At 35.2% G+C, this 25,498-nt stretch overlaps 1 protein-coding gene across 1 annotated transcript in view; it reads left to right on the forward strand.

Annotated features, from left to right (window-relative positions):
- MALRD1 (MAM and LDL receptor class A domain containing 1) overlaps positions 1 to 25,498 on the forward strand; it is a 678,818-nt gene that overhangs the window by 289,354 nt on the left and 363,966 nt on the right. Inside the window, exons 25-26 of the mRNA XM_024253733.2 lie at positions 11,301 to 11,548; positions 15,542 to 15,833. Coding sequence (XP_024109501.2) covers positions 11,301 to 11,548; positions 15,542 to 15,833 — 540 coding nt within the window. The remainder of the gene's footprint in view (positions 1 to 11,300; positions 11,549 to 15,541; positions 15,834 to 25,498) is intronic.

Genomic DNA, 25,498 nt, shown 5'->3' on the forward strand with positions numbered 1-25,498 from the left:
ATACACATGTCCTGTTGTGGTGGAGTTTCCATTCTGACTGTTGGTGGTGGGTGGGACACAAACATCAAACAAAATAAGTAAAATAACACACTATATATATATATATGTGTATATGTATATGGATATATATACACATATATATACACACACGCATATTTTATACATACATGTATATAAAACACACACAGACACACACACACACACACATATTACAGTGATTAGTGGTCCAGCAAAAAGTAAGGAAAAGTAAAGCAAAATGCTTGGAGTGGTGGCTTATAATTTTAAATAGGGCAGTCATAGAAATTCTAATTGAGAAATTAATATTTGACTAAAGAATGAAAAATAATGCATCAAGCCAAAGGATATGCGATATAATTGAAGGAATTAAAAAAATCAAAGAAATATTTTAAAAGCCAAGAATAATTAAAACACAGCCCCTTTTATGTCATCACCGTGTCAGTAACAGTGTCATTTGAGTTCTGTAAATGCATAAGGAGAATTTTACCACCCACTTTATCCCTCAGGATGTTTTTATTTACTGAGTTTTTTTAGTTAATGTGTTCACATCTTGACTGCCCTCTTTTAATTGTTATGGCATACAACTATATAGCATTCTCTAATTTCCAAGTAAACAGATGAATTCTGGGGGAGAAGGGGCTATGGTTTGAAGGTATAATTGTTACTTTTTGCAGTAAGATTATGTTACATATATTATTTATTTATTATAGTAAGGTCGATGTTCCATCTGAAACTTTTTGTCATTTCATAATTAGTGCTCCGTTGTGGCAAAAATTAATTTCACAGTGTACACTGCCTCTGGGCTAGGGAGTACGCCAGTGTGCATTATCCTGAGTACTGAAAACCACTGACCTGGGTAATTACTTTGTTCTTAGTCAATAACCATTTAAAATCTAAGGAAGCATTTTATAATTAACACTCACATTATCTGACATATTACTACCAGATTTCCTTTTCATTTATTTATTTGGTAAACATTAGGCACCCCCAATAGAAGTGGCCTTAGTGCAAAAACAAAGGAAAACAAGATATGACCCGAATAATTGTGGAGCTTCTTGTCTAGTAAAAGAGATATGTAAATAAACATTTGCATTTCTTGAGAGTTAGAGAAAGTGCCAAGTACTTTTGGAGGGGCGAAATGAAGATAATTTAGTCATATATAAATACTAATCCCAACGTGGGCTTTCATAAAAGTAACACATTGCTTTGAAAACGACCAGTGTGTTTTCAAGATGTTAATAGCATGGACTGAGAATAGCTTTTGTTTTCTTTGAAAAATTATGTTAGAAAGTAGGTCAGATATCATGATGTTACTAAGGCAGGCTTTCTGGGAGGGATCAGCTGTCCTGACCTTGAGGAATTCATTAGAGCCAGCTGTAGCTGAGTGACCAGAGCTAAAACCACATTCATTGTCTTTCCAAAATTACCAGCAGTGGTCCCTCCTCTCACTATCGCAGTGTCTTAAGTGGCAAGTCTTAGGATAATGTTTTCCAGATTATAAAATCAGGTCGTTGACAGAGAAGAAAAAATTATATGTGAAGGACCTCTCTGAATCACTCATGAGATAATCCATATTTTCCAGATGTTTGATATATAATGTGCCTATGAATTTTCAAAAAGTTGATGCACATAGAGTTTTTCTAAATTATTTACCCTCAAAACTGCCTTTTTCTTTGTAGGAACACAAATATGCCCTTTATAGGACAGTCATTCTGTACATCACAGTGTGAAAAATTTTGTTTAATGTATTTATGATTATTACTTCACAGAATAACAAAATACACTGGAAATCACTCTATCATAAATTCCTAATGATAATCAGCAAGTGATATTAATATTTTTAGCCTTTAATTTTGAAATAATTATGAATTCATAGAAACTTCAAAGAGAGTGCAGAAAAATACTGTGTACCCTTCATACATTTTTCCCTCAGTGGTTACGTAACTATGGGCAATATTAAAACCCGGAAACTAATGTTGTCTCAATGTTTGAAAGTCTGCAGCATTTCGTTACATGCATAAATTTGTGTAAAGCATCATTGCCACAATCAAGATACTCCATCTTTACAAAGATCTTCCTTGAGCTACTTCTTTATAGTCAAACTCATTCCCATCATCCCTAACCTCAGGAAGCCACTACTTTGTTTTATATCTCTTTGCTTTATCATTTTGAGAAAGTTATATAAATGGAACTATACAGGATGTGACCTTTGAGAATAGGTCTCAAAGATCTTCTTTCTCTCAGCATCATCCTCTTGAGATCCATCAAAGTTGCTGTGTGTATAAATCACGTTTTCCTTTGTATTGCTTCATGCTATTAAGGTAACATACCCTGGTGCTATTTTCCAGAGCGATTGCATCGTGTCACACTACCACCAGTAATGTACACAAGAACAAGTGTTTCCACGTCCTTGTGATCATTTGGTGGTGTTACTATTTTATTTTTATATTACCCTTCTTATAACTAAGGAGTAATATCTCACCATGGTCTTAATTTGCACTTTCCCAATAGCTAGTAATGTTGAATATTATTTCCTGTGTTTGTTTATAATCCATATATCCTCTTGGCTGAAATATCTCTTTTGCCCATTCTCTAATTAGACTTCTTTTTAACTGTTGAGTTTTGAGAGTTCTTTACACATTATGGTTATAAGTCTTTTAACAGATATGTGAATGGCGGATATTTTCTCCCCGGCTTTGGGTTGTCTTTTTTGTTCTCTTCACAGGATCATTTGCAGAGCAAATATTTTTAATGCTGATGAAGTTCAATATATTGATCTTTCGTCTTCCAGATCATGCTTTGATATCACATCTAAGAATACTTCACCATGTCCTAGGTCCCTGATTTTTTCCTTTGTGTTCTTTAAAAAGTTGTGTGGTATTACATTTTACATTTAAGGGTATGAATCATTTTGTTAATTTTTGTCTAAAGTGTCAAATGTGGTCACAGTTCCTTTATTTTTATGTTTGCCTATAACCAACTACTCCAGCATCATTGACAAGACTGTCCTACTTTTATTTAATTGTTTTTGTACCTTTGTCAAACATTAGTTGTACTTACATGGAGCTATTTCTGGGTTCTTTTCTGTTCTGTTGATCCAGGTATCTATTCCTCCACCAGTACAAGACAGTCTGGTTAACTAAAGCTGTATCATAAATCTTGAAATCAGTTAGATTAATTCCTCCTAATTCATTCTTCTTATACAAAATTGTTTTAGTTATTCTAGTTCCTTTGATGTTCTATATACATTTTATAAAAATATATAGCTACAAATTATTTTGATGGAACTTTGATAAAAATTGCATTTAATACCATGTCAATTTGGGGAGAAGTCATATTTTCAATATATTGAGTTTTCCAATCATGAGCATAGTAGGTTTCTCCCCATTATTTAGATCTTTGATTTCTCTAATCGGCATTTCGTAGTTTTCAGCATACAAATTCTATGTAAGTCTTACAACATTTACACCTATTTCACTTTTTGAAGGATTATAAATGGTATTATATTTTAATTTTATTTCCGTCTTCATTTCTTGGATTCAGAAATAAATTTTAATTATTTAATTTTCCTTAATTAATATGGTATGTCAATCTTGTTTCCTGTGACCTTGCCGACTCATTTATTAGCTATCAGAGTTTTGTAGGTTTTCTTTGTGGACAGCCATGCCTTTGGAAAATAAAAATGGTTTTTAAGTTTTTCCCTCCCTCCCTCCCTCCCTTCCTCCCTTCCTCCCTTCCTCCTTCCCCACTTCCCAGTACACTCCTTAGATTTTCTTTGTAGACAGTTGTGCCTTCATAAAATAAAAATGGTTTTTAACCAACCTCCCTCCGTCTGTCCCTCCCTCCCTCCCTCCCTTCTTTCCTTTTCTTGAGATAGGAACTCACTCTGTTGCCCAAGCTGTAGTACAGTGGTACAATCTTGGCTCACTGCAACCTCCACCTCTCAGGTTCCAGTGATTCTGGTGCCTCAGCCTCCTGAGTAGTTGAGACTACAGGCGTGCGCCACCATGCCTGACTAATTTTTGTGTTTTTAGTACAGATGGAGTTTCAACATGTTGCCCAGACTGGTCTCAAACTCCTGGCCTCAAGCGATCCACCCACCTCGGCTTCCCAAAGTGCTGGGATTACAGGCAAGAGCCACTGGGCCTGGCAGGTTTTAAGTCTTTCTTAGTTTAAGCTCATTGAAACAGGGATGTAACTTTAGACTTTTGTATGGTATTTATTGTACTCAATTACAATTAATCCTAAATTTTTCATCTCCATCCTAGCAGTTACCCCATTCTATTAAAATGGGAGAGAACTCCATTAGGACATGCTTATTGATGAACCAGCCCCAGCATCTATTACATTGTTAAATTAATTGATCAAATGAAACACCAACCAGTAAAGGAATCATTTCTATAACTTCCCTGACCTGGCTGACAGTGGAGGTGGAAGGAAGTCACCTAATTCCTGTTTCAACATTTTCAGAAAAGAGAGTACATTGACTCATACCAAAGGTCTTTTCAAGTGTCAGGGTTCCCTGTTGTAATAATGTTTTTCCCAATATGAATCCATGTTTCCATATTTTCCCAGTATGGATTTTGAGTGTACTCCCTAAATGGAACAACAAAGCCTGAATGACAGAACATCTGTTTATAGCATGGTTTACTGAAGCCCACTGTTCAAATTTACTGCTCAGAAAAAAAATATATTCCTGTCAAAATATTACTGCTTATTGACAATACACCTAGTCACCCAAGAGCTCTGATGGAGATGTAATGGGAGATTAATGTTGCTTTCATGCCTACTAACACAATATTCGTTTTGTTGTCCATGAATCAAGGAGTAATTTTGACTTTCAGGTTTTACTATTTAAGAAATACATTTTATAAGGCAACAACTGCCATAGGGGGTGATTCCTCTGATGGATCTGGGCAAAATAAATCTAAAACGTTCTGGAAAGGATTCACCATTCTAGATGCCATTAAAAGAACATTTGCGATTCATGGCAGAAGGCCAAAATGCTAACATTAATAGGAGTATGGAAGAAGTTGATTTTAACCTTCATGGATGACTTTGAGGGCTTCAAGATTTCAGTGCAGGAAGTAACGCAGATGTGGTGGAAATACCAAAAGAACTAGAATTAGAAGTGGAGCCTGAAGATGTGTCTAAATTGCTGCGATCTCACAATAAACTTGAATAGAAGAGGAATTGCTTCTTACAGATAGATGAGCAATAAGTGGTTTCTTGAGATGGAGTCTACTACTGGTGAAAATTCTGTAAACATGGCTGAAATGACAACAAAGGATTTAGAATATTACAACTTAGTTGATAAAGCAACAGTAGGGTTTGAGAAGACTGACTTCCAATTGAAAAGAAGTTCTACTGTAGGTAAAATGCTATCATACAGCATCACATGCTACAGACAAGTCTTTGGTAAAGAGTCAACCAACGTAGCAAACTTTATTGTTGTCTTATTTTAAGAAATTGCTACAGTAGCCAACTTAGTAGCCACCTTCAGCAACCACCATCTTGACCATTCAGCAACCATCAACAATGAGGCAAGACCCTCCATCAGCAAAAGCATTTTGATTCACTAAATGTTCAGATGATAGCATTTTTTAGGAATAAATTATTTTAATTAAGGCATTTACATTTTTAGACATAATGTTACTGCACTTTTAGGACACTGTAGTATCGTGTAAACATAACTTCTATATGCACTGAGAAAGCCAAAATTTCATGTGATTTGCTTTATTGTGTTATTGACTTTTTTGCAATGGCCTGGAATTGACAGAGCAATATATTAGAGGTGTGCCTGTGTATCCACATACACATGAATTTAGATAGAATGGGGAAAATATAAACATTTGTGAACTTGGTTAAAGGGTAAATGAAAGATATTTTTATTATTCTTGCAACTTTTTTGCAAGTTTGAAACTATTTCAGAATAAAAGGTTGCAAAAGTATTGTTAAGAAAATGAGAAATGCTAACTTGAAAAAAATTCAAATGATAAGTCCAAGAATGTTCTTTTTAAAAGTAGATATAGTAGAGAAAATTTTACTAATTTTTAATTTAAAAAAGGGAAGATACAAATAAATGTAGTTTTGCTAAAGGAGACATAAAAAGGATATAGAGAACAATAACTCTGTGCTAATTTGCAAATGTCAATGAAATAGTTAATTTTCCAGGGGAAAAATAACCAAAATTAACTAATAAAGCAAAAAGCCTGAAAAGACCATTAACTATCAAATAAGTTATCAACAAATGTCCTCCAGTTCTTTCTCCTGGGATAGATACTGCAGAGTTCTATCAAATTTTAATGAACTAATAATGCCCAAAGAAACTATTTCAACCATATGAAAAGATGGAATTTATTTTATTAAGCTAATATATCACTGATAATGAAGCCTCCAAAAATAAGTGATATTCAAACATCCTATGAATATACATGCAGAAAAGCTTAAAATGCTAGCAAACTAAATTCATCATAATATATATAGTATATACATAGCAATATATCATGCATTTTGAGATGAAGATCTTATGTAACATTTTAAGTTTATTTTAATGTCATAATATGTTAATATACCCAAATCACTGAAGAAAATAGCAGCAAGCTGATAGGTGCTGAAAATACTTGTTTAAATTAAGCAACCATTTCTTACGATATGCAGAGCATACATACGATTATTTTAACACATTAAAGGTGATATAACACATTAATGTAGGGAATGGTGAAAGTGCTTATATTAAAATCAAGAACATGTCAAAGTATCTACTATTAGTATTACTATTTAATATTATTTTTGTGGTGCTGGTCAACATATAAAACATGAAATGAAATCAAGGATACTCAAATTATAATTATTTTTGAATGATATGATTATATGGTACAAAAGCCCAAGAGATGTACCTTTAAACAAGTAAACATTTAAGTAACTGGGTTGTATAATGTCCACTGAAAATTTGTGGACACCTAGTCACCTGGAATTTTAAACTCATGGTCACCTGGAATCTCAGAATGTGACCTTATTTGGAAATAGGGCTTTTGCAGATGTCATCTAGTTAAAGTCCTGCTGGATAAAGGTGGGACCTAATTCTATGACTCGTGTCCTTATCAGAAGAGGGAAAATTGGACACAGACTGACAGAAGATGATGTGAAGAGAAACAGGGAGAATGACATGTGATTGATGTGATATGTCTACAAGCCAAGGAACACCATGATGGCCTGTAGCCACCAGCAGCTATGAAGAGGCAAGGAAGGATTCTTCTCTGTAGCCAGCAGAGAGAGCATGATGCTGCCAAAACCTTCATTTCAGACTTCCAGTCTGAAAACAAAGTCAGAGAAAAAATTTCTGTTGATTTAAGCCACCCAGTTTGTGATACTTTTGTTATGCAGCCCTAGGAAACTGATACCTAGCTTCTCTAATTATGCCTTTTGCTTTTGTGTCTTAACATCAGGATTTGAAAATCTTGTCCTGTATCATTAGCATAGTATTCTACAATATGTTAATAGTTCGGCCAAAAAAAAAAAGATTCCTTAGTCAAATAAATTGGGAATATACTCTGTTGTATAAAGAAATAGTTTGCATATTGTGGGAATTCTCAGAGCCTTTAATATATTAGCATCTTTTAAAATCTTTCAAAGAAAGATAAAATTTATAGAATTGATCCCATTCATTTGAATGCAGAATCTTCTTCCTTTGAATGACAAATTGACACCTGTAGGACATTCTCATTCAGATGAACAGTTAAAGAAGTGATGAACTATATCATGTCATAATACCTCAAGAATAATCACACTAAATTGAACGACTGCCATCTTCATGTTGCTACCTACTCACAGAGGAAGGAGTCTCTTAGAGAATTTTTTCTATAGGTACATGTACTTTCTTATCCCATTGTATTTGTAAATTTGTTTTATTTTAGCTCTCACCCCTAACTGCTGCATCCCACATTATCAAAGGGAGTAGTACTAAAGGAGCTGTGTGTCGTATCCTTCTTCAGCTCATAGCTCTGCTACTTACCGTGGAATACTAAGCAAAGTTTAATTCTGAACTTCAACTTTCTCATCAACCAAAATAAGAATAATAACTATTATATAGAGACGAAGTGAGGGTTAAATGAAATGACAGATATAAAGAAAATGTTTTAGGACCTGGCACACATTATATTTAATACCCACTATCCCTCTTTTCCTATTTTCCTAAATGTGCTTTATTTATAGAATATGCTGAATAAATGTATATTGAATGAATACCTGAATATAATTGGTATGATTTTAATTTTTTGAGTTTGATGGTAGGACCTCAAAAGGAATTATGTTATGTTCCTTCAAAATATGCCTTTTCAAATGAGGCATATTTTGTACCTGTAAGAGATATTGATCAATGGACAAATTATAGGATTTAGAAAGGTAGAAAATAGTTTGATGGATGACACAGCTTTAGACAAAGGTGATCATTGTCTTTCTGATGGCGCAGGTGTCTGATATTGGCATTAATTGCATCAGAAATGCCAGGAATTATCATCAGTTCCCAAGACGATGTGCTACTTTTTTTACCTGGTGCCTATAGGAAATAATAGGATATGAACTTATAAGTTGTTCCCCCTCATCACAGTGATGTGAAATTCAAACTACTTATTTTTGCTTATTTTATTTTCCCCACTGGTATATTAGAAATAAACTTTCCAAGGAAACATAACTTCAAAACAAGGGAAAAGATCAAAAGAAAAATATGATTTACATCATAAAGATCTATGTAGCAGTGTTTACATGAATAAAAATATCGAATCTGTTTTTCAGCAGCACACATTATTTTCTTGTACAAATGGCCTCTCTAGATGCTGCTCTATATGCTAATCTATTTCTCACAGGCTGCTAAATTTTCCAACACAAGGCAACTGAATTATTTACTTCATTTTATAGTTCTTAACTAAGACAGTGGTTCATATTCTAAACTAGATGCTGAGTTGGGGTTCATTACTATTTTCCTGACATCTACTCCCCAGTCCTTTGAAAGGATACTTAGAACTTCAGTATTCTATACTGCAAGAAGTTATAAGTATTATAGTCTATTCCAGGAAAAAAAATAAATTACAAAATACATTTCAAATGACATTTGACAACTGAATTAGCAATTAGATTTTTAAAAGGCATTCTCTTCATTTGATGACATAAATTATGACAGAAAATGTATCTCTATCCTTGAAGATGTTACAAATTTATATTGACTGTTAAACAATTTAGAAAAACAAATTATTAGTCTTGATGTTTTCTTGAAGTAATCTTTTTTTTTAGTTCAACAGCTAAAAATGATTCTTTTAAGCCTTTTTTCTTTATTGTACAAGTTTCTTGCTCAGAGGTGTAATAAAGTTAGCTTACATTTTATTTTAGTATTTTCTTTTATATCCCCAAATGACATAGAAACAATGGTAAAACTCCTATGTTTTCTTTCTTAATTTTTAATTTTTAAAATTTAATTTAATTATTTGTAGAGACAAAGTCTCACTTTTTTGGCCAGGATGGTCAACAAACTCCTAGCCTCATGTGATCCTCCCACCTTAGCCTCCTAAAATGTTGTGATTACAGGGGTGAACCACTCCATCCAGCCTCGTATGCTTTCATGATTCTCCACCTTATAAACTACAAAGAGTAATTGGTTTATTTTGCACCTTGAGACAGTTTTATCTGACTTGGGATAACTATAAGAATGTATCTATACAGAAACAAACAAACAAAAACCTCACTGTTTTGATGCCAAGTGCAATAGAGCTTGGACATTCTTAAAGAGTCATATGTAATAAAATAGAGTAGATGATTTGTCCAGGAATTACCATAGCATCTGTGGGGTTATCTGCCTTTCTTTGGCTTGTGCAGTGGAGAGCAAGTCCCTGAGTGTTTTGATGACAGAATCATTCTTAACCTCATTTGCCTTAAAAATTTTGAACAATTGTTTAAATGAGGTTTATTTAAGAGAGAAACATTTATCTGAAGACATATCAACATGCTACGCTAGGTTCTTTTCAAATATTTTTAATATTTGGACACTTACTTATGATTTTACAGATTTTTATTTCAGTTGTAATCTTCAAGAAGAACTTCATAAAGAATTATTGTCATTAAAGAATTCTAAACAGTACATTTTGTTACTTATCAAATTACTCACTCATTGGTTTTTTGTTTTTTGTTTTTGAGATGGAGTCTCGCTGTGTCACCCAGGCTGGAGTGCAATGGCACGATCTTGGCTCACTGCAACCTCTACCTCCTGGGTTCAAGCGATTCTTCTGCCTCAGCCTCCTAAGTAGCTGGTACCACAGATGCCTGCCACCATGCCCAGCTAATTTTGTATTTTTAGTAGAGATGGGGTTTCACCATGTTGGCCAGGCTGGTCTTGAACTCCTGACCTCAGGTGATCCACCTGCCTCAGCCTCTCAACGTGCTAGGATTACAGGTGTGAGCCACTATGCCCAGCCTCCCTCATTGGTTTTATGCAGAATCGTGAATATTGACTTAAAAATGAAAAGTATGAAAAGTCCTAAATATATAAATGTATAAGGTATGACACCTTCATACAACAATGCTCAGTTTTATAACATCTTCACTGCCATTTTCAGCTTTATAATTTACTTGCAGCACGATAAAAAGATGCCTGTGTAATTACTACTGTCATGGAAATGGGAAAATAAAACAACTTAAGCAATGACAGTAATAAAATACCTCAAAAAATAGCTGGGAGATAGTTTGGTATTTAATGCAAGTTAACATATTTAATTTCTGCAACTTATTACAAGAAACTCATTCAAATTATCACATCTTTTTACCTCACTTTTCTGTTTCACCATTTTCTCTAAAATAAAGGACTGTTCTAAAAAATAGCTACTATGATAAATGATAACTTTTGCTCGGGGCAGCATTACCCAACCTAAAATATATTGTAGAATAATAAACTTCATAAATTTCTTACCAAGACCTGAGAAGCATAGATGAGAAGACAGAATAAATAAATTATATTGACCAAATAGGTATTTACAGAAAGAAATGTGTGTAATGCTAAACTAGTTTATCAGTTTTGAAACTGGGACCAGATTTGTAGAGAAATGAACTTACAGAAGCCATGGAAATAGCTGTGCGTATAGCAAACCGAAATAGTCTCTTTATATGTTGCTATCAGTATAGCATTATAAGGTTTCAAATATTACATGATACAGCAAGATCACTGCAGTTTTGAATTGCATGTTTTAAAGTAGGCAAATTTCCATTTTCTGTAATATATATTTGGAAATATTTTCCAGGTACCTCCAGTGGGCGCTGTGATTTCGAATTTGATCTTTGTTCCTGGGAGCAGGAGAAAGATGAGGACTTTGACTGGAATCTGAAAGCTAGCAGCATCCCTGCAGCAGGCACAGAGCCAGCGGCAGATCACACTTTGGGAAATTCGTCTGGTCATTACATCTTTATAAAGAGTTTGTTCCCTCAGCAGCCCATGAGAGCTGCCAGAATTTCAAGTCCAGTTATAAGTAAGAGAAGCAAAAACTGCAAGGTATGGGGAAAATCAAACCAACCAACCGAACAAACACAGAATTATTGTGAGCAAGTTGATAAATTGACATACAGAAAATAGAGTGGCTGGGGCCAGAGAAAAGATGAGTTTGAATTTATTCAACTTTGGATATGTGAGGGAGGGAAAAAATGAAGTTCAGAATGAAAGGGAAGGATTGCTATAACTGTTGGAAGAATTTATCCTATGGATAAATTCCATGGATGTTGAAGTTTGGGAAAATGTTGGAAAATTCCATGGTTGTTATTCACAACCATGTATAATACAGAAGAAGTAAGATATCAGTGGTTTTCTCTTAAGAAGTTTAGTACTTATTAAAACTATGGAAATTTTACAAACACAAACAGAATTAAACAACAGTCATTATATAATTAAATATCTCCAAGAATGAATATTATAATTAGAGCCACAAAAAAAAAAATTAAGTCTTCATGAAAAATGAAACAAAAAGGACCCTGAACTTATTCCTAAAACAAGTAGAATAATTTCTATCAGCAGGAAGAAAACATGACTTGGTCATTAGCCTGTGAAAAATTCATGAAAACATCTGTGGAGAATTAAAAGTATAAATAAGGTTGTGTGGCTCTTTGGGAAAAGCAGCAGCCTCATGCGATAACTACGTATTTACAGGGTTTTCCACTTTCCTTTGTTTATTGTTTGCTTGTTTGTTTATATTCCATAAAAGAGTTAGCTAGGCTAGGAAGTAAATTTAGCTTTACATATAGTACAAATTAAGTGTTCAGAGATCACAAGCACTCAGAGATCTATTGCTTACAAGAGATGTATACAGAAATAAATATATTTACAATAAGAAATGCAGTCTGTAATTTCTGAACACATGTATTCTGATTAGAGTGTTGCCCAATGTTTGAACTCCAAAAAGCAAACGAATTACATCCAGAAACTTTCTTCCCTTCCCTTCCCCTTCCCTTCAACAGTCTCACTCTGTCGCCCAGACAGAGTGCAGTGGCACTGCCAACATGGAGTGCAGTGGCATATTTTCAGCTCACTGTAACATCCAACTCCCAGATTCAAGTGGTTCTCCTGCCTCAGCTGCCTGAGGAGCTGGGATTACAGGCGTGCGCCACCATTCCAGCTAATTTTTGTATTTTTAGTAGAGATGGGGTTTCACCATGTTGCCCAGGCTGGTCTCAAACTCCTGATCTCAGGTGATCTGCCCACCTTGACCTCCCAAAGTGTTGGGATTATAGGCGTGAGCCACTCCGCCCAACACAGTTTACACTTCCCTGTGCCTGTGTCCACAACTGACGGAGCCCTAACCATGGGAGAGAGACATAACAAACAGCCTTCAACACCTTACCACTGCCATAGTATTAATACATGTTAAACTTTTACTTTGTCTTAAGAGTTTTTCTCTCTCATCGTGAGTTGATTTTATAGTTTAACTCTCATAGAGCAATTTTGTCTATCACATACACAGTGAAGATTTTTCTGTAAGGAAAGTGACATGATCAGATGAGAGTTTTAGTGATAGAACTTGGTCAGCAGTCTAGAATGAAAGTAAATCATACAAATCTATTTTGGCAAAAATTGAGTTTTTATCAAGTATAGTTTTTATCTGTTTTTGCTATCTTCCAGATTACTTAGTACTTTCTCAGGAATAAAACCCAAGCACACCAGATTTTCTGTATGTTGGGTATATATCTATAAATTTAGCTTTATACATCTATAGATATTCTGAAAATCACAAATTAGTTTTAGTCTTAGAAACCTAATTAAATATTAAATACAAAATACGAAAATTCCAGATTGACCTCTAAGCTTTTCTATTTAGACACTTCTGAAAATGTCCAGTGGATTATTTTTTCATACTGTAGTAACTAAGATTTCATCCATTGCTATATTCCCCTGGTCCCAGAACTAGAGTCCCCAATGTTTTAAACATCTGTGTGAGAATAATGAAGTATGCCTGGAAGAAATGTCAAAAAATTAATGATGAATGGTTCATTTTATGAATATTTATGATATAGATTGAATAAAAGCAAGTAAGGAAAGATTATGCTAGGAAATATTGGGTCTCCCATATTAAAAATATATTCATCGGGTAAGCAGATTGACCTCCCAGATTTTTATGAGAATCACCTCTGCCCCTTCAGCTTGTGGAATACCTTTCAAGCAGAGATAATGTATTTTTTTTTCTTTGTAGGGGTTGGTGTATAGGAAGGATGCATGTAGAGGGTGATGAGACAAGAGATGGGACCTTAATGATTTTTTCTTTTTTTTTTTTTTTTTTTTGAGATGGAGTCTCACTTTGTTGCCCGGGCTGGAGTGCAGAAGTGTGATCTCTGCTCACTGCAACCTCTGCCTCCCAGGTTCAAGCAATTCTCCTGCCTCAGCCTCCTGAGTAGCTGGGACTGCAGGCGCACACCACCACGCCTAGCTGTTTTTTGTTGTTGTTGTATTTTAATAGAGACAGGGTTTCACCAAATTGGCAAGGCTGGTCTCGAACTCCTGACCTCAGGTGATCCGCCTGCCTTGGCCTCCCAAAGTGAGGGGATTACAGGTGTGAGCCACCGTGCCTGCCAATGCTTAGAAGATTTTTATTCACTCTCACTACCCTGTGTTAGGCTTTGTCGTCACCAGATGTTCCCCCTGGAAATAGGGGTGTTGGTGCATCTGTTTGCATGTTAACCTGATGGCATCATTCAGCAAATGCCCTGAAGAAGATACAAATGTATTTACTGAGACATAAAACATATGCCTCATATTTGTGGCACAAATAAGACAAACAAAAGGAGAAGCCCCTCTTTGTAGCTGCAAGGGGTCCTTGCAGAAGTGTGCCACACAGGTGGCCCTGGGATGCTGTACGAGAGGTTGGCCCCTGGCCACTTTGTTTCTCACTCAAGTAAGTCATGGTACCCAAGTTTCACCGGTACCAGGACAATCCATAATGATCATAGAGCTCATGCTGGGAAAGTTAGTCCATAGAACAAGTATTTTGGGGTCATAGAATAATAATTAAAGATTTCATCAGTTGGGAGATGGGTAGAGTCACTGCATGGCTCATCCATTCTTGGTTGATCCTTTTTGAATTAATGCGCTGCATATATGACTTAATGGTGTTCATTTTTCTTCTTGTAGAGTATGATATATGTGACTGCTACTGTTTCAAACATGTTTTTTTCCTATGTGCAGAACAGTTTCGTCACTGCTTTCCCTCATTCACACAGATGAGAAGACAAAAGCTTTAAAGGCTTTGAATTCCTACTGCTCCTAACCTGTCCTGTTCTTTTCACAGAATTTTTCCGGACTTTTTTCACTGTGTAACAATCACTCAAAATCTAGTAAATTTCATCTATGCAACATTTAAATATTAATCCCTGAAAATACTTTTTATTAATTTTTACTCAGAGAAAAGCTCCCTGAGCTGCTCTGCGAAGGCCCATTTGTAGCATTTCAAGTAAAATTTGGATAATTACTGTTCTGGGGTTTTGCTGTATTTAAATGGAGCCCAGAGAATCTTACAGAACTGAAAAAGTGTTTCAAGTACAAGAATGGCAGTGGAATAAGCAAAAGAAGAAAAGAAAATAATTTAAGTTTCATGAGATTAAAAATAATCTTCTTTTGTTCCTGTTATTTCTTAATCATGAAAAGTCTTTTTGTATAATGCATAGCAATTTAATGATCTTTTGTTCCTTTGACAATAGGCTCTAAGAGTTTATGAAGGAATCTTGCTTTTAGAAGTCACAGAAAGAAAGTAAACTCAGCCATTTTATTCCTACTAAGTTTCTATTTGATTCTTCCTCTGCTGTCTCCCATACATTGCAACATATGATTCAAGGCTGGTCTAACTTCACTCAGTGTTAAAGTGCAGACAGAGCAAGAGAATGAACAGGTGTAATTTTCCTCCAGAAATCTGTTAATAAAGAAGAGGGCAATGTGATAGAATTGAAAATAATGTCATATTAATTATACTAATCATATCATATGTAATATTCCTATTCTTGATTACAGATTATTTTTCATTATCACATGTATGGAAATGGCATTGGGGCACTCACCTTAATGCAGGTGTCAGTCACAAACCAAACGAAGATTCTACTTAACCTCACTGTAGAACAAGGCAATTTCTGGCGGAGGGAAGAACTGTCACTGTTTGGTGATGAAGACTTCCAACTCAAATTTGAAGGTAGAGTTGGGAAAGGTCAGCGTGGCGACATTGCACTTGATGACATTGTGCTTACAGAAAATTGTCTATCACTCCATGAATCCGTGCAAGAAGAACTGGCAGTGCCTCTTCCAACAGGTACATTCTAGTCTCTGTGTGTGTGGTATTTTTGCATGGTGAAAGGTGAAAAGGAAGAAAGAAAATGCAAAAGAAATAGCATAAACATCTAGTAATTTATCACTTTCTTTTTTTTTTTCTTTTATTATTATTATTATTATTATACTTTAGGTTTTATGGTACATGTGCGCAATGTGCAGGTAAGTTACATATGTATACATGTGCCATGCTGGTGCGCTGCACCCACCAACTTGTCATCTAGCATTAGGTGTATCTCCCAATGCTATCCCTCCCCCCTCCCCCCACCCCACAACAGTCCCCAGAGTGTGATGTTCCGCTTCCTGTGTCCATGTGTTCTCATTGTTCAATTCCCACCTATGAGTGAGAATATGCGGTGTTTGGTTTTTTGTTCTTGCGATAGTTTACTGAGAATGATGATTTCCAATTTCATCCATGTCCCTACAAAGGACGTGAACTCATCATTTTTTATGGCTGCATAGTATTCCATGGTGTATATGTGCCACATTTTCTTAATCCAGTCTATCATTGTTGGACATTTGGGTTGGTTCCAAGTCTTTGCTATTGTGAATAATGCCACAATAAACATACGTGTGCATGTGTCTTTATAGCAGCATGATTTATAGTCCTTTGGGTATATACCCAGTAATGGGATGGCTGGGTCGAATGGAATTTCTAGTTCTAGATCCCTGAGGAATCGCCACACTGACTTCCACAAGGGTTGAACTAGTTTACAGTCCCACCAACAGTGTAAAAGTGTTCCTATTTCTCCACATCCTCTCCAGCACCTGTTGTTTCCTGACTTTTTAATGATTGCCATTCTAACTGGTGTGAGATGGTATCTCATTGTGGTTTTGATTTGCATTTCTCTGATGGCCAGTGATGGTGAGCATTTTTTCATGTGTCTTTTGGCTGCATAAATGTCTTCTTTTGAGAAGTGTCTGTTCATGTCCTTCGCCCACTTTTTGATGGGGTTGTTTGTTTTTTTCTTGTAAATTTGTTGGAGTTCATTGTAGATTCTGGATATTAGCCCTTTGTCAGATGAGTAGGTTGCAAAAATTTTCTCCCATTTTGTAGGTTGCCTGTTCACTCTGATGGTAGTTTCTTTTGCTGCGCAGAAGCTCTTGAGTTTAATTAGATCCCATTTGTCAATTTTGGCTTGTCCCACACATTAATAATGGGAGACTTTAACACCCCACTATCAACATTAGACAGATCAATGAGACAGAAAGTCAACAAGGATACCCAGGAATTGAACTCAGCTCTGCACCAAGCGGACCTAATAGACATCTACAGAACTCTCCACCCCAAATCAACAGAATATACATTTTTTTCAGCACCACACCACACCTATTCCAAAATTGACCATATACTTGGAAGTAAAGCTCTCCTCAATAAATGTAAAAGAACAGAAATTATAACAAACTGTCTCTCAGATCACAGTGCAATCAAGCTAGAACTCAGGATTAAGAATCTCACTCAAAACCGCTCAACTATGTGGAAACTGAACAACCTGCTCCTGAATGACTACTGGGTACATAACGAAATGAAGGCAGAAATAAAGATGTTCTTTGAAACCAACGAGAACCAAGACACAACATACCAGAATCTCTGGGATGCATTCAAAGCAGTGTGTAGAGGGAAATTTATAGCACTAAATGCCCACAAGAGAAAGCAGGAAAGATCCAAAATTGACACCCTAACATCACAATTAAAAGAACTAGAAAAGCAAGAGCAAACACATTCAAAAGCTAGCAGAAGGCAAGAAATAACTAAAATCAGAGCAGAACTGAAGGAAATAGAGACACAAAAAATCCTTCAAAAAATTAATGAATCCAGGAGCTGGTTTTTTGAAAGGATCAACAAAATTGATAGACCGCTAGCAAGATTAATAAAGAAAAAAAGAGAGAAGAATCAAATAGATGCAATAAAAAATGATAAAGGGGATATCACCACCGATCCCACAGAAATACAAACTACCATCAGAGAATATTACAAACACCTCTATGCAAATAAACTAGAAAATCTAGAAGAAATGGATAAATTCCTCAACACATACACCCTCCCAAGACTAAACCAGGAAGAAGTTGAATCTCTGAATAGACCAATAACAGGAGCTGAAATTGTGGCAATAATCAATAGCTTACCAACCAAAAAAAGTCCAGGTCCAGATGGATTCACAGCCGAATTCTACCAGAGGTACAAGGAGGAGCTGGTACCATTCCTTCTGAAACTATTCCAATCAATAGAAAAAGAGGGAATCCTCCCTAACTCATTTTATGAGGCCAGCATCATCCTGATACCAAAGCCTGGCAGAGACACAACAAAAAAAGAGAATTTTAGACCAATATCCTTGATGAACATTGATGCAAAAATCCTCAATAAAATATTGGCAAACAGAATCCAGCAGCACATCAAAAAGCTTATCCACCATGATCAAGTGGGCTTCATCCCTGGGATGCAAGGCTGGTTCAATATACGCAAATCAATAAATGTAATCCAGCATATAAACAGAACGAAAGATAATTTATCACTTTCATAAAGAAAATATAAGATCTTTTTAAACTTAAAAAAATATTTCTCAAGCCTTTATTCATAAAAATGTCTTCCACATTTTCTCCAAGCTTTGGTCTGTTTATCAGTTCCTGACTTCTCTGTTTAGTCACCTTCCTGTTAGATCAATAAAATAAGACTCCTTTGTTTGCAGTCTGCTTCAGAATTTAATCCTAAGCAAACATATCTATTCACTTCCAATAAAACGTAAGTAAATTGAGGACAGATTTATTCAATTTTAATTAGACATTTTTGTGGTTGCGATATTTGCCACCTTCTTCATGGACCTGTGAGCATGCCAATTTGATATTGAAACAGAGCAGATGATTAAATGTGTTCATATGTCCTTTTAACCTAAAATAACTTTTGATAATTTGTTGAAAGAATTTTACTCAAATGTTGAGTTGGCAGATGTTCAGTGTAATTCCTGCAGATACAATGTTGTAAGTAGTAGAATTAGCAAGCACCATTAACCCATATAATATTACAGGTCTGAGATGAAAATAAATGCAATAAATATTATCAACGAGACTAAGGAGTAAATTTTATTAGCCAATGATATGATAGACACTACTTTTTTTTTCTTTTTTTCTTTTTTTGAGACAGGATGTAGCTCAGTCACCCACACTGGAGTGCAGTGGTACAATCTCAGCTCACTGCAACCTCTTCCTCCTGGGCTCAATTGATCCTTCCGCCTCAGCCTCCTGAATAGCTGGGTTTACAGGCATTCTCCGCCACACCTGGCAAATTTTTGTGTTTTTTTTGCAGAGATGGGGTCTCACTATATTGCCTAGGTTGGTCTCAGACTCCGGGGCTCAAGAGATCCGCCTGCCTTGGACTCCCGAAGTACTGAGATTATAGGCATGAGCCACCATGCCCAGCAGATATTATTTTTTTAAACCATGAGTCTAGTGTAGAAAACATAAGTGCAGTTTCATTGATATTTAAATTATATTTATTATAATTGATGAATATAAAAATGGTTTATTAAGAGCAAACTAATTTGTTTGCTCTGGCTTGTAACATAGTAGATGGAATGGGCAGTGTTGCCATTTCTGCCTTCCCCACTTATTTCAAAGCGAGTATTTTCATTTGGTTACAAGGAAGTTTCTAGGTAAATGTTTCCCACTTGAAAATTAGTTAAACAAGCTATTTGCCTGACAGGTTTCTAACACTATATGGAATAATATAGAGGAAAGCAAATAAACATTTTAAGACTGTAATGAAAGGGAAATATACATAGGTGGATTTAATGCAAAGGTAATTGACCTGCCCAAGATACTCTACTTCTCCAAGAAAAACTTTGCCTTTCGTTCTGTGTGGGATGTTTGATGGCAGATATAGGTCTTATATAAGTCTGGTCCTTTGAAGAATAATTATTTGATCATAATAAAAAATAATCTGGTAGCATCCAGTTGGTGGGGGAGCAAGAGTTTTCTGGTGGTTTTTTGTTTGTTTGTTTGTTTTTTGTTTTTTGGTAGACACGGGTTTTCGTTATGTTGGCCAGGCTGGTCTCAAACTCTTGAGTTCAAAGCAATCCACCTGCCTCAGCCTCCCAAAGTCCTGGGATTACAGGCATGAGCCACATGCCCGACTCAAGGAAGCAACATTAAAAAAAAAAAAAAGTTAAACCACTTTAAAATTTAATAAACAACTATTGAGTGGAATACAAAAGGAACAAACCAATCTTGTTGGGGATTTTAAGACCTTAAACTAGTAAAATCTTGAATGAGGTCATCTTTTAGGAAACCTCCAACAGGAAAATTTTAAAGTATGTACAAAATAGTATTGATTATACACTAATTACAAATTAAGGGCACAGCTGAATCACACCAGAGCTCTTTGAATATCATAATATTTGAAGGGGTGTATTAAAATTTTTAATGAATGTAATTTTTTTTTAAATTGCTCTTAAAAATAATACAAGATGGCAAGTGGGTAGGAAAAAAATGCCCTGAATAACTTTAGTATTGAGTAGGATGTAACTAAATGCCAGGAGAAATATTTAAACATTATGCAGTACTGAACACTAGATTGTATTCCTTCAATCTAACTGTATTTTTGTACCCGTTAACCAACCTCTCTTTATCTCCCCATCGCCGCTACCCTTTCCAGCCTCTGGTAACTACCATTCTACTCTCTACCTTTGTGGGATCATTTTTTTTAGTTCTCGCATGTGAGTGAGAACACGTGATATTTGTCTCTGTGCCTGGCTTATTTCACTTAACATAATATCTTCCAGTTCCATCCGTGTTGCAAATAGGATGAATATAATTAACAATAATTTACTGTATATTTCCAAATAACTAGAGGAATGGATTTGGAATGTTCCCAACATTTAAAAAAATGATAAATTTTTGAGGTGATGGTTATCCCAATTACCCTGATTTGATCATTACACATTGCATGCTTGTATCAAAATATCACATGCCCCCTATAAGTATGTACAGCTATTGTGTATCCATAAATATTAAAAGTAAAAAAGAAATTTGGAGAAAAGTAAGCAGAAAAGCTTTTATGAGGTTGTAGCGAAAAATAAAACATTCAGCTGAGGATATCTAATTTGAAATGTATTTATAGGATGCTCAAGAATTTGGAACCACACTTAGAGCTCATAGGAGGGAAAGATCCGTTCGGTTTGTAGGGCAGGGGCAGTGGAATTTGAGCCCTGGAGGACCAGATAAAGGATATGGTTGTGAGAGTGCTGTAGGCAGGCTAAATGGCATAAGAAAAACAGGGATGGTGTCGTGCACACTGCAGGGTGGGCTGTGGTGATGATTTGGCTGAGGTGGGCACCTTATGTAGCTATCCGAGATATTACAAAGGAAATAGAGCCAAATTGTGGACCACCTTGAGTGTCTGTTTAATTTTTTCTCAAAATGAACCTACATTGAAAAGATATTAAATGGTCTTAGAAAACAAAGAATAAACAAGAATTTAATATAAGAATATGAAAAGTTAATATAAAAGGTTAATTATATTAAACATTAATATAATTTATTACATTAAAATAAAAAAGAGTATTCATTCATATAAAGTATGATAACGTGTGGGAATGTCTGCAGTAGAAAGACTCCAAGAAAAACAACTGAATGCCTTTATTTCTATGATTAGGAGCGTTCTGAAAATTGAGGCGAGATACTGCAATATTTGTATAGCTATCTCAGCTGTAACGCTTACATTCAAGTGAAGCAGATGACAGATAAATGCATGTGGAATTCACTTTCCTATAAGCTACTTGATGTACCTTTAATTGTGCCTTCAGAAACTAAAAGTATATACTCATTTCTTGGTAAAAGTGAAATGCTAAACTTGGTTTAGAGACTCAAGCTGCGAAATGATTCTGAAACACCTTAACTTCTTTGAGAGTTCTGAACTTTGCAGGAGTCTCTGATATTTTTAGGGAAGCATATATAATATATATATATTATATATATATTATATATTACATATTAGCTCAGCATATATATATGTACGCTGAATATATATATATATGCTGAGGTTATATGAAATATATATATAAAATATATATTATATATATATGCTGGGGTTAGGGTTGGAATGCAGACAATATAAGTCACTCTAAATATTTTAAGCAGAGTGTAATTCAGTGGAGACAATTTTATATGTGTAAACTGTTGAAATGGTTGGATGAATGAGCTCTAATGAGGTCTTCTAGAAATGGCTCCCAGAATTGGCTCTCCGCAAGACCAACTACCACTACAATAGTTACAGGACATCTTTCTTGGTGAGATATATTTATGTCTGTATGTATATCTATATCTATCGTTTATATCTATATGAAGTTACAGAACATCTTTCTTGGTGAGGTATATCTATATCTATGTAAATCTGTAACTGTATCTAACATCTATCTATATCTATATGGAGGGGAGGATAAAGCCAGAAATGGGAATAGTGGTATCTTGAGCAAATAAAAAGCCAGCATGTTTCTTTTGATATTTATGGAAGTTGGTGTAAGCGAGTTAAGGAATACCATGAATTTCCAATAGAGTCACAATGTGTAAGCCATATATTTACTTTTACATTTTCTAATAGTCAAATTTTTAAAAATGATATTAATTTTAATAATATATTTTAATTCGATCTACCCAAATTTTACCAGCTTAACACAAAATCAGTATAAAGTATTAATGAGATATTCTGCATTCTTGTTTACATACTAAGTTTTTAAATCCAGTGTGTATTGTACACTCACAGCACATCTCAGTATGAATTAGTCACATTTCCATTACCCATTAGGTACTCATGGCTATTGGTTACCCCAGTGGACAGCAAAGGAGATAAAATCAGCACTCTAGGGCACTTTTGGGCCTGTCTCTGACGAAAGAGCTCCATTAGTTGACGTGATATTTGTAAACTTCCCATAATTTCAGCTATTTTCCTATTTAATAGAAGTATAAAAATGTACCTTGCCAGGCACGGTGGCTCACACCTATAATCCCAGCACTTTGGGAGGCTGAGGTGGGCAGATCACCGGAGGTCAGGAGTTCAAGACCAGCCTGACCAACATGGCAAAACTCCATCTCTACTAAAAATACAAAAATTAGCCAGGCATGGTGGTGGGTGCCTTTAATTCCAGCTACCTGGGATGCTGAGGCAGGGAGAATTGCTTGAACCTGGGAGGCGGAGGTTGCAGTGAGCTCAGATCTTACCCCTGCACTCCAGCCTGGGCGACAAGGTGAGACTCTGTCTGAAAAAAAATAAATAAAAAACAAAAAAATAATGCACCTCAAGGTCAAATGTGAAAGCACAGGCACCATGTTCTAGTGGATTAGATATTAATATCAGACTCTCTTCTTATTAGCTATTTTTACCCAATTTATCTGAAACACAGTTTCCTTATCTGTAAAGCAGAGATAATTTCCATATGTTTCTTAGGTTCTAAGACTCTTAAGAATTAAAAGAGGTAACTGCCCATGTAATTTACTTAATGTCCGGCATATGGTAGGTATTTTTCAAAAAAAAATCTCATTTTACATTATCCTGTATTTTTTATATCTTTACCTGTATTCTTTAGGTGGTGTAAACATTTGACAGTAAGCCTTGTTTATTTGCATTTTGTTAAGAACATGTTTCTTTTATTTGTTTTGGCAAAATTATATTTCTTGCAGATATCACAAGCATATCCTTATTTTGTATTACAACTATCAAATCTTATTATTTATTGAAAACCTCTTATTTTTGATGTCTCATGAGTAGTGTGTATATGTGTTAGAATGTTTAATGATTCTTAATTTCTCATTACTGCAAAAACACTTAACTTGGAATTTGCACAGAGTAAACTGGAATAAATGGCATTATGTTCTAGCAACAGTAACAACATCCATTAAACTTTTGGAAATGACTCTAGTTCACACAGACCTTTCATCTGTATTCATGTGTGTAGGCTAATAACTCCATCAAGGATAGCTTAAAATAGAAAAGACAAGAGGGGAAAAATGTATATGTTTAGGAAGATGCAATTGAGCAGAATCTGGAATCAGTAATTCTGATTAATCAAAATAGACCCAGGGCTTTATTAGCAAAAGTAATATTAAATTATTATTAAGTCCCTAGGAGTCACATTTAAGAGCTTATTTGGATGGCAATTTTGTTAATTGCTAAATGATGAAGGATAAAAATAATTGTTTTATGAATTTTAATAAGAAAAAGACAACCAACTTTCCTCTTCTAAATGTCCATATGCAAATTCAGTCACGGTCATATTCTCTACTTATTGACAGATATTTAATAAAACCTATATATATACAATCAGGGCAGGAGTCAAGTGTGTGTGTGTGTGTGTGTTTGTGTGTGTGTGTGTGTGTGTGTGTATGAGTTTAATCACCACAGCTACTTCCAAACAGGGGTTGTTCAATACATCTGTTTTGGGATATAACATGGTAATCAATTTCTTTAAAAAATGTATGTGAAACAATGAGGACTGAATAGCTCATCTTTCAGGTCACTCATTTCTCTGCAATATCTAGCAGTGCTTTAAAACTAGTGCCTAGTGATGAGAATGCTGGCGTAGCAACTCACTCAGAGTCCTGAATTAGGAATATCTGGCTGGTTGTGTATGGCTAAATAATTTCGTGAAACCTACATATGCCGTTTAGTGCAAAGTACATGTGTTACATTCTGAGGTTTAAAGATATCAACTTGGATGTTGATACTGCTTACTAACTGTGTGACGTCAGCTAATCTACTTAAACCTCTCTAATTCCTATCTTTATGTTCTGTACCATTGGGACTGTTGGAATCTACTTCTGAGTGATTTGAAAAATAAATCAGATAGTAACATATAGCACTTGTTGAACAATGTGTGGAATATAGTCGTTGTTATGTGTTACTTTTTTTGCCTCTCTTTATTCCCGCTAAGGAGACTATGAAATTAAACAGTACACATGTTGACATTTCTTAAAAGCATATTTTGTACTTGCTGTTCTTTCTTCCTCATTTTCTATTCGCTACTGAAAGCAAGGGTTCAGATCTCCTTTGCCTTCATTTTCTCTTCAGAAAAAAAAAATTGCTTTCAAAAAGTCTCTAAAATTTCTAATTGCTAAATGTGGTGGTTTAACTGATTATTCATAATAAGAAATGGAGAAGAAAGAACAGTCACAATAAAGATCCAGAGATAGAATTGACATGACGGCTACTGATGGACAAAGGAGACAAAGAAGATATTATAGTTTTGAACCTGGAAACCCTTACAAAACAGAACTGAGATTCAGAGAAGTTGATGAGTTGGCTGGATATGAGTGTGTGTGGTAGAGAAAAGTTCATTTTTAAAAATATTGGCATATTCCACTGAATATTTTCCAAATTAATGTTTTCCCAATAAAACACTTCTTGGTTTTTAATATCCAAATTTCACAGAATGCCTCTTTTTGCTTTTGGTTTTTGACTAATATCTGTATTGGAAATACATATTGACATCACCCCAAACACACTAGACTACTGTTCATACAGTATGTTGTGCAAGAAAAATCACAAGTTCTATTCCAAATACAAGTTCCATTCCAAACTGGTAGACAAATGCGTTTTGAAGATTTTGTGGAGTAGCAATGGAGGCTGTTCATCATGGGTGTTGCTGGAACTGGGAGAAACAG

Source organism: Pongo abelii, chromosome 8, assembly GCF_028885655.2.
Source record: "Pongo abelii isolate AG06213 chromosome 8, NHGRI_mPonAbe1-v2.0_pri, whole genome shotgun sequence".
Taxonomy (NCBI): domain Eukaryota; kingdom Metazoa; phylum Chordata; class Mammalia; order Primates; family Hominidae; genus Pongo; species Pongo abelii.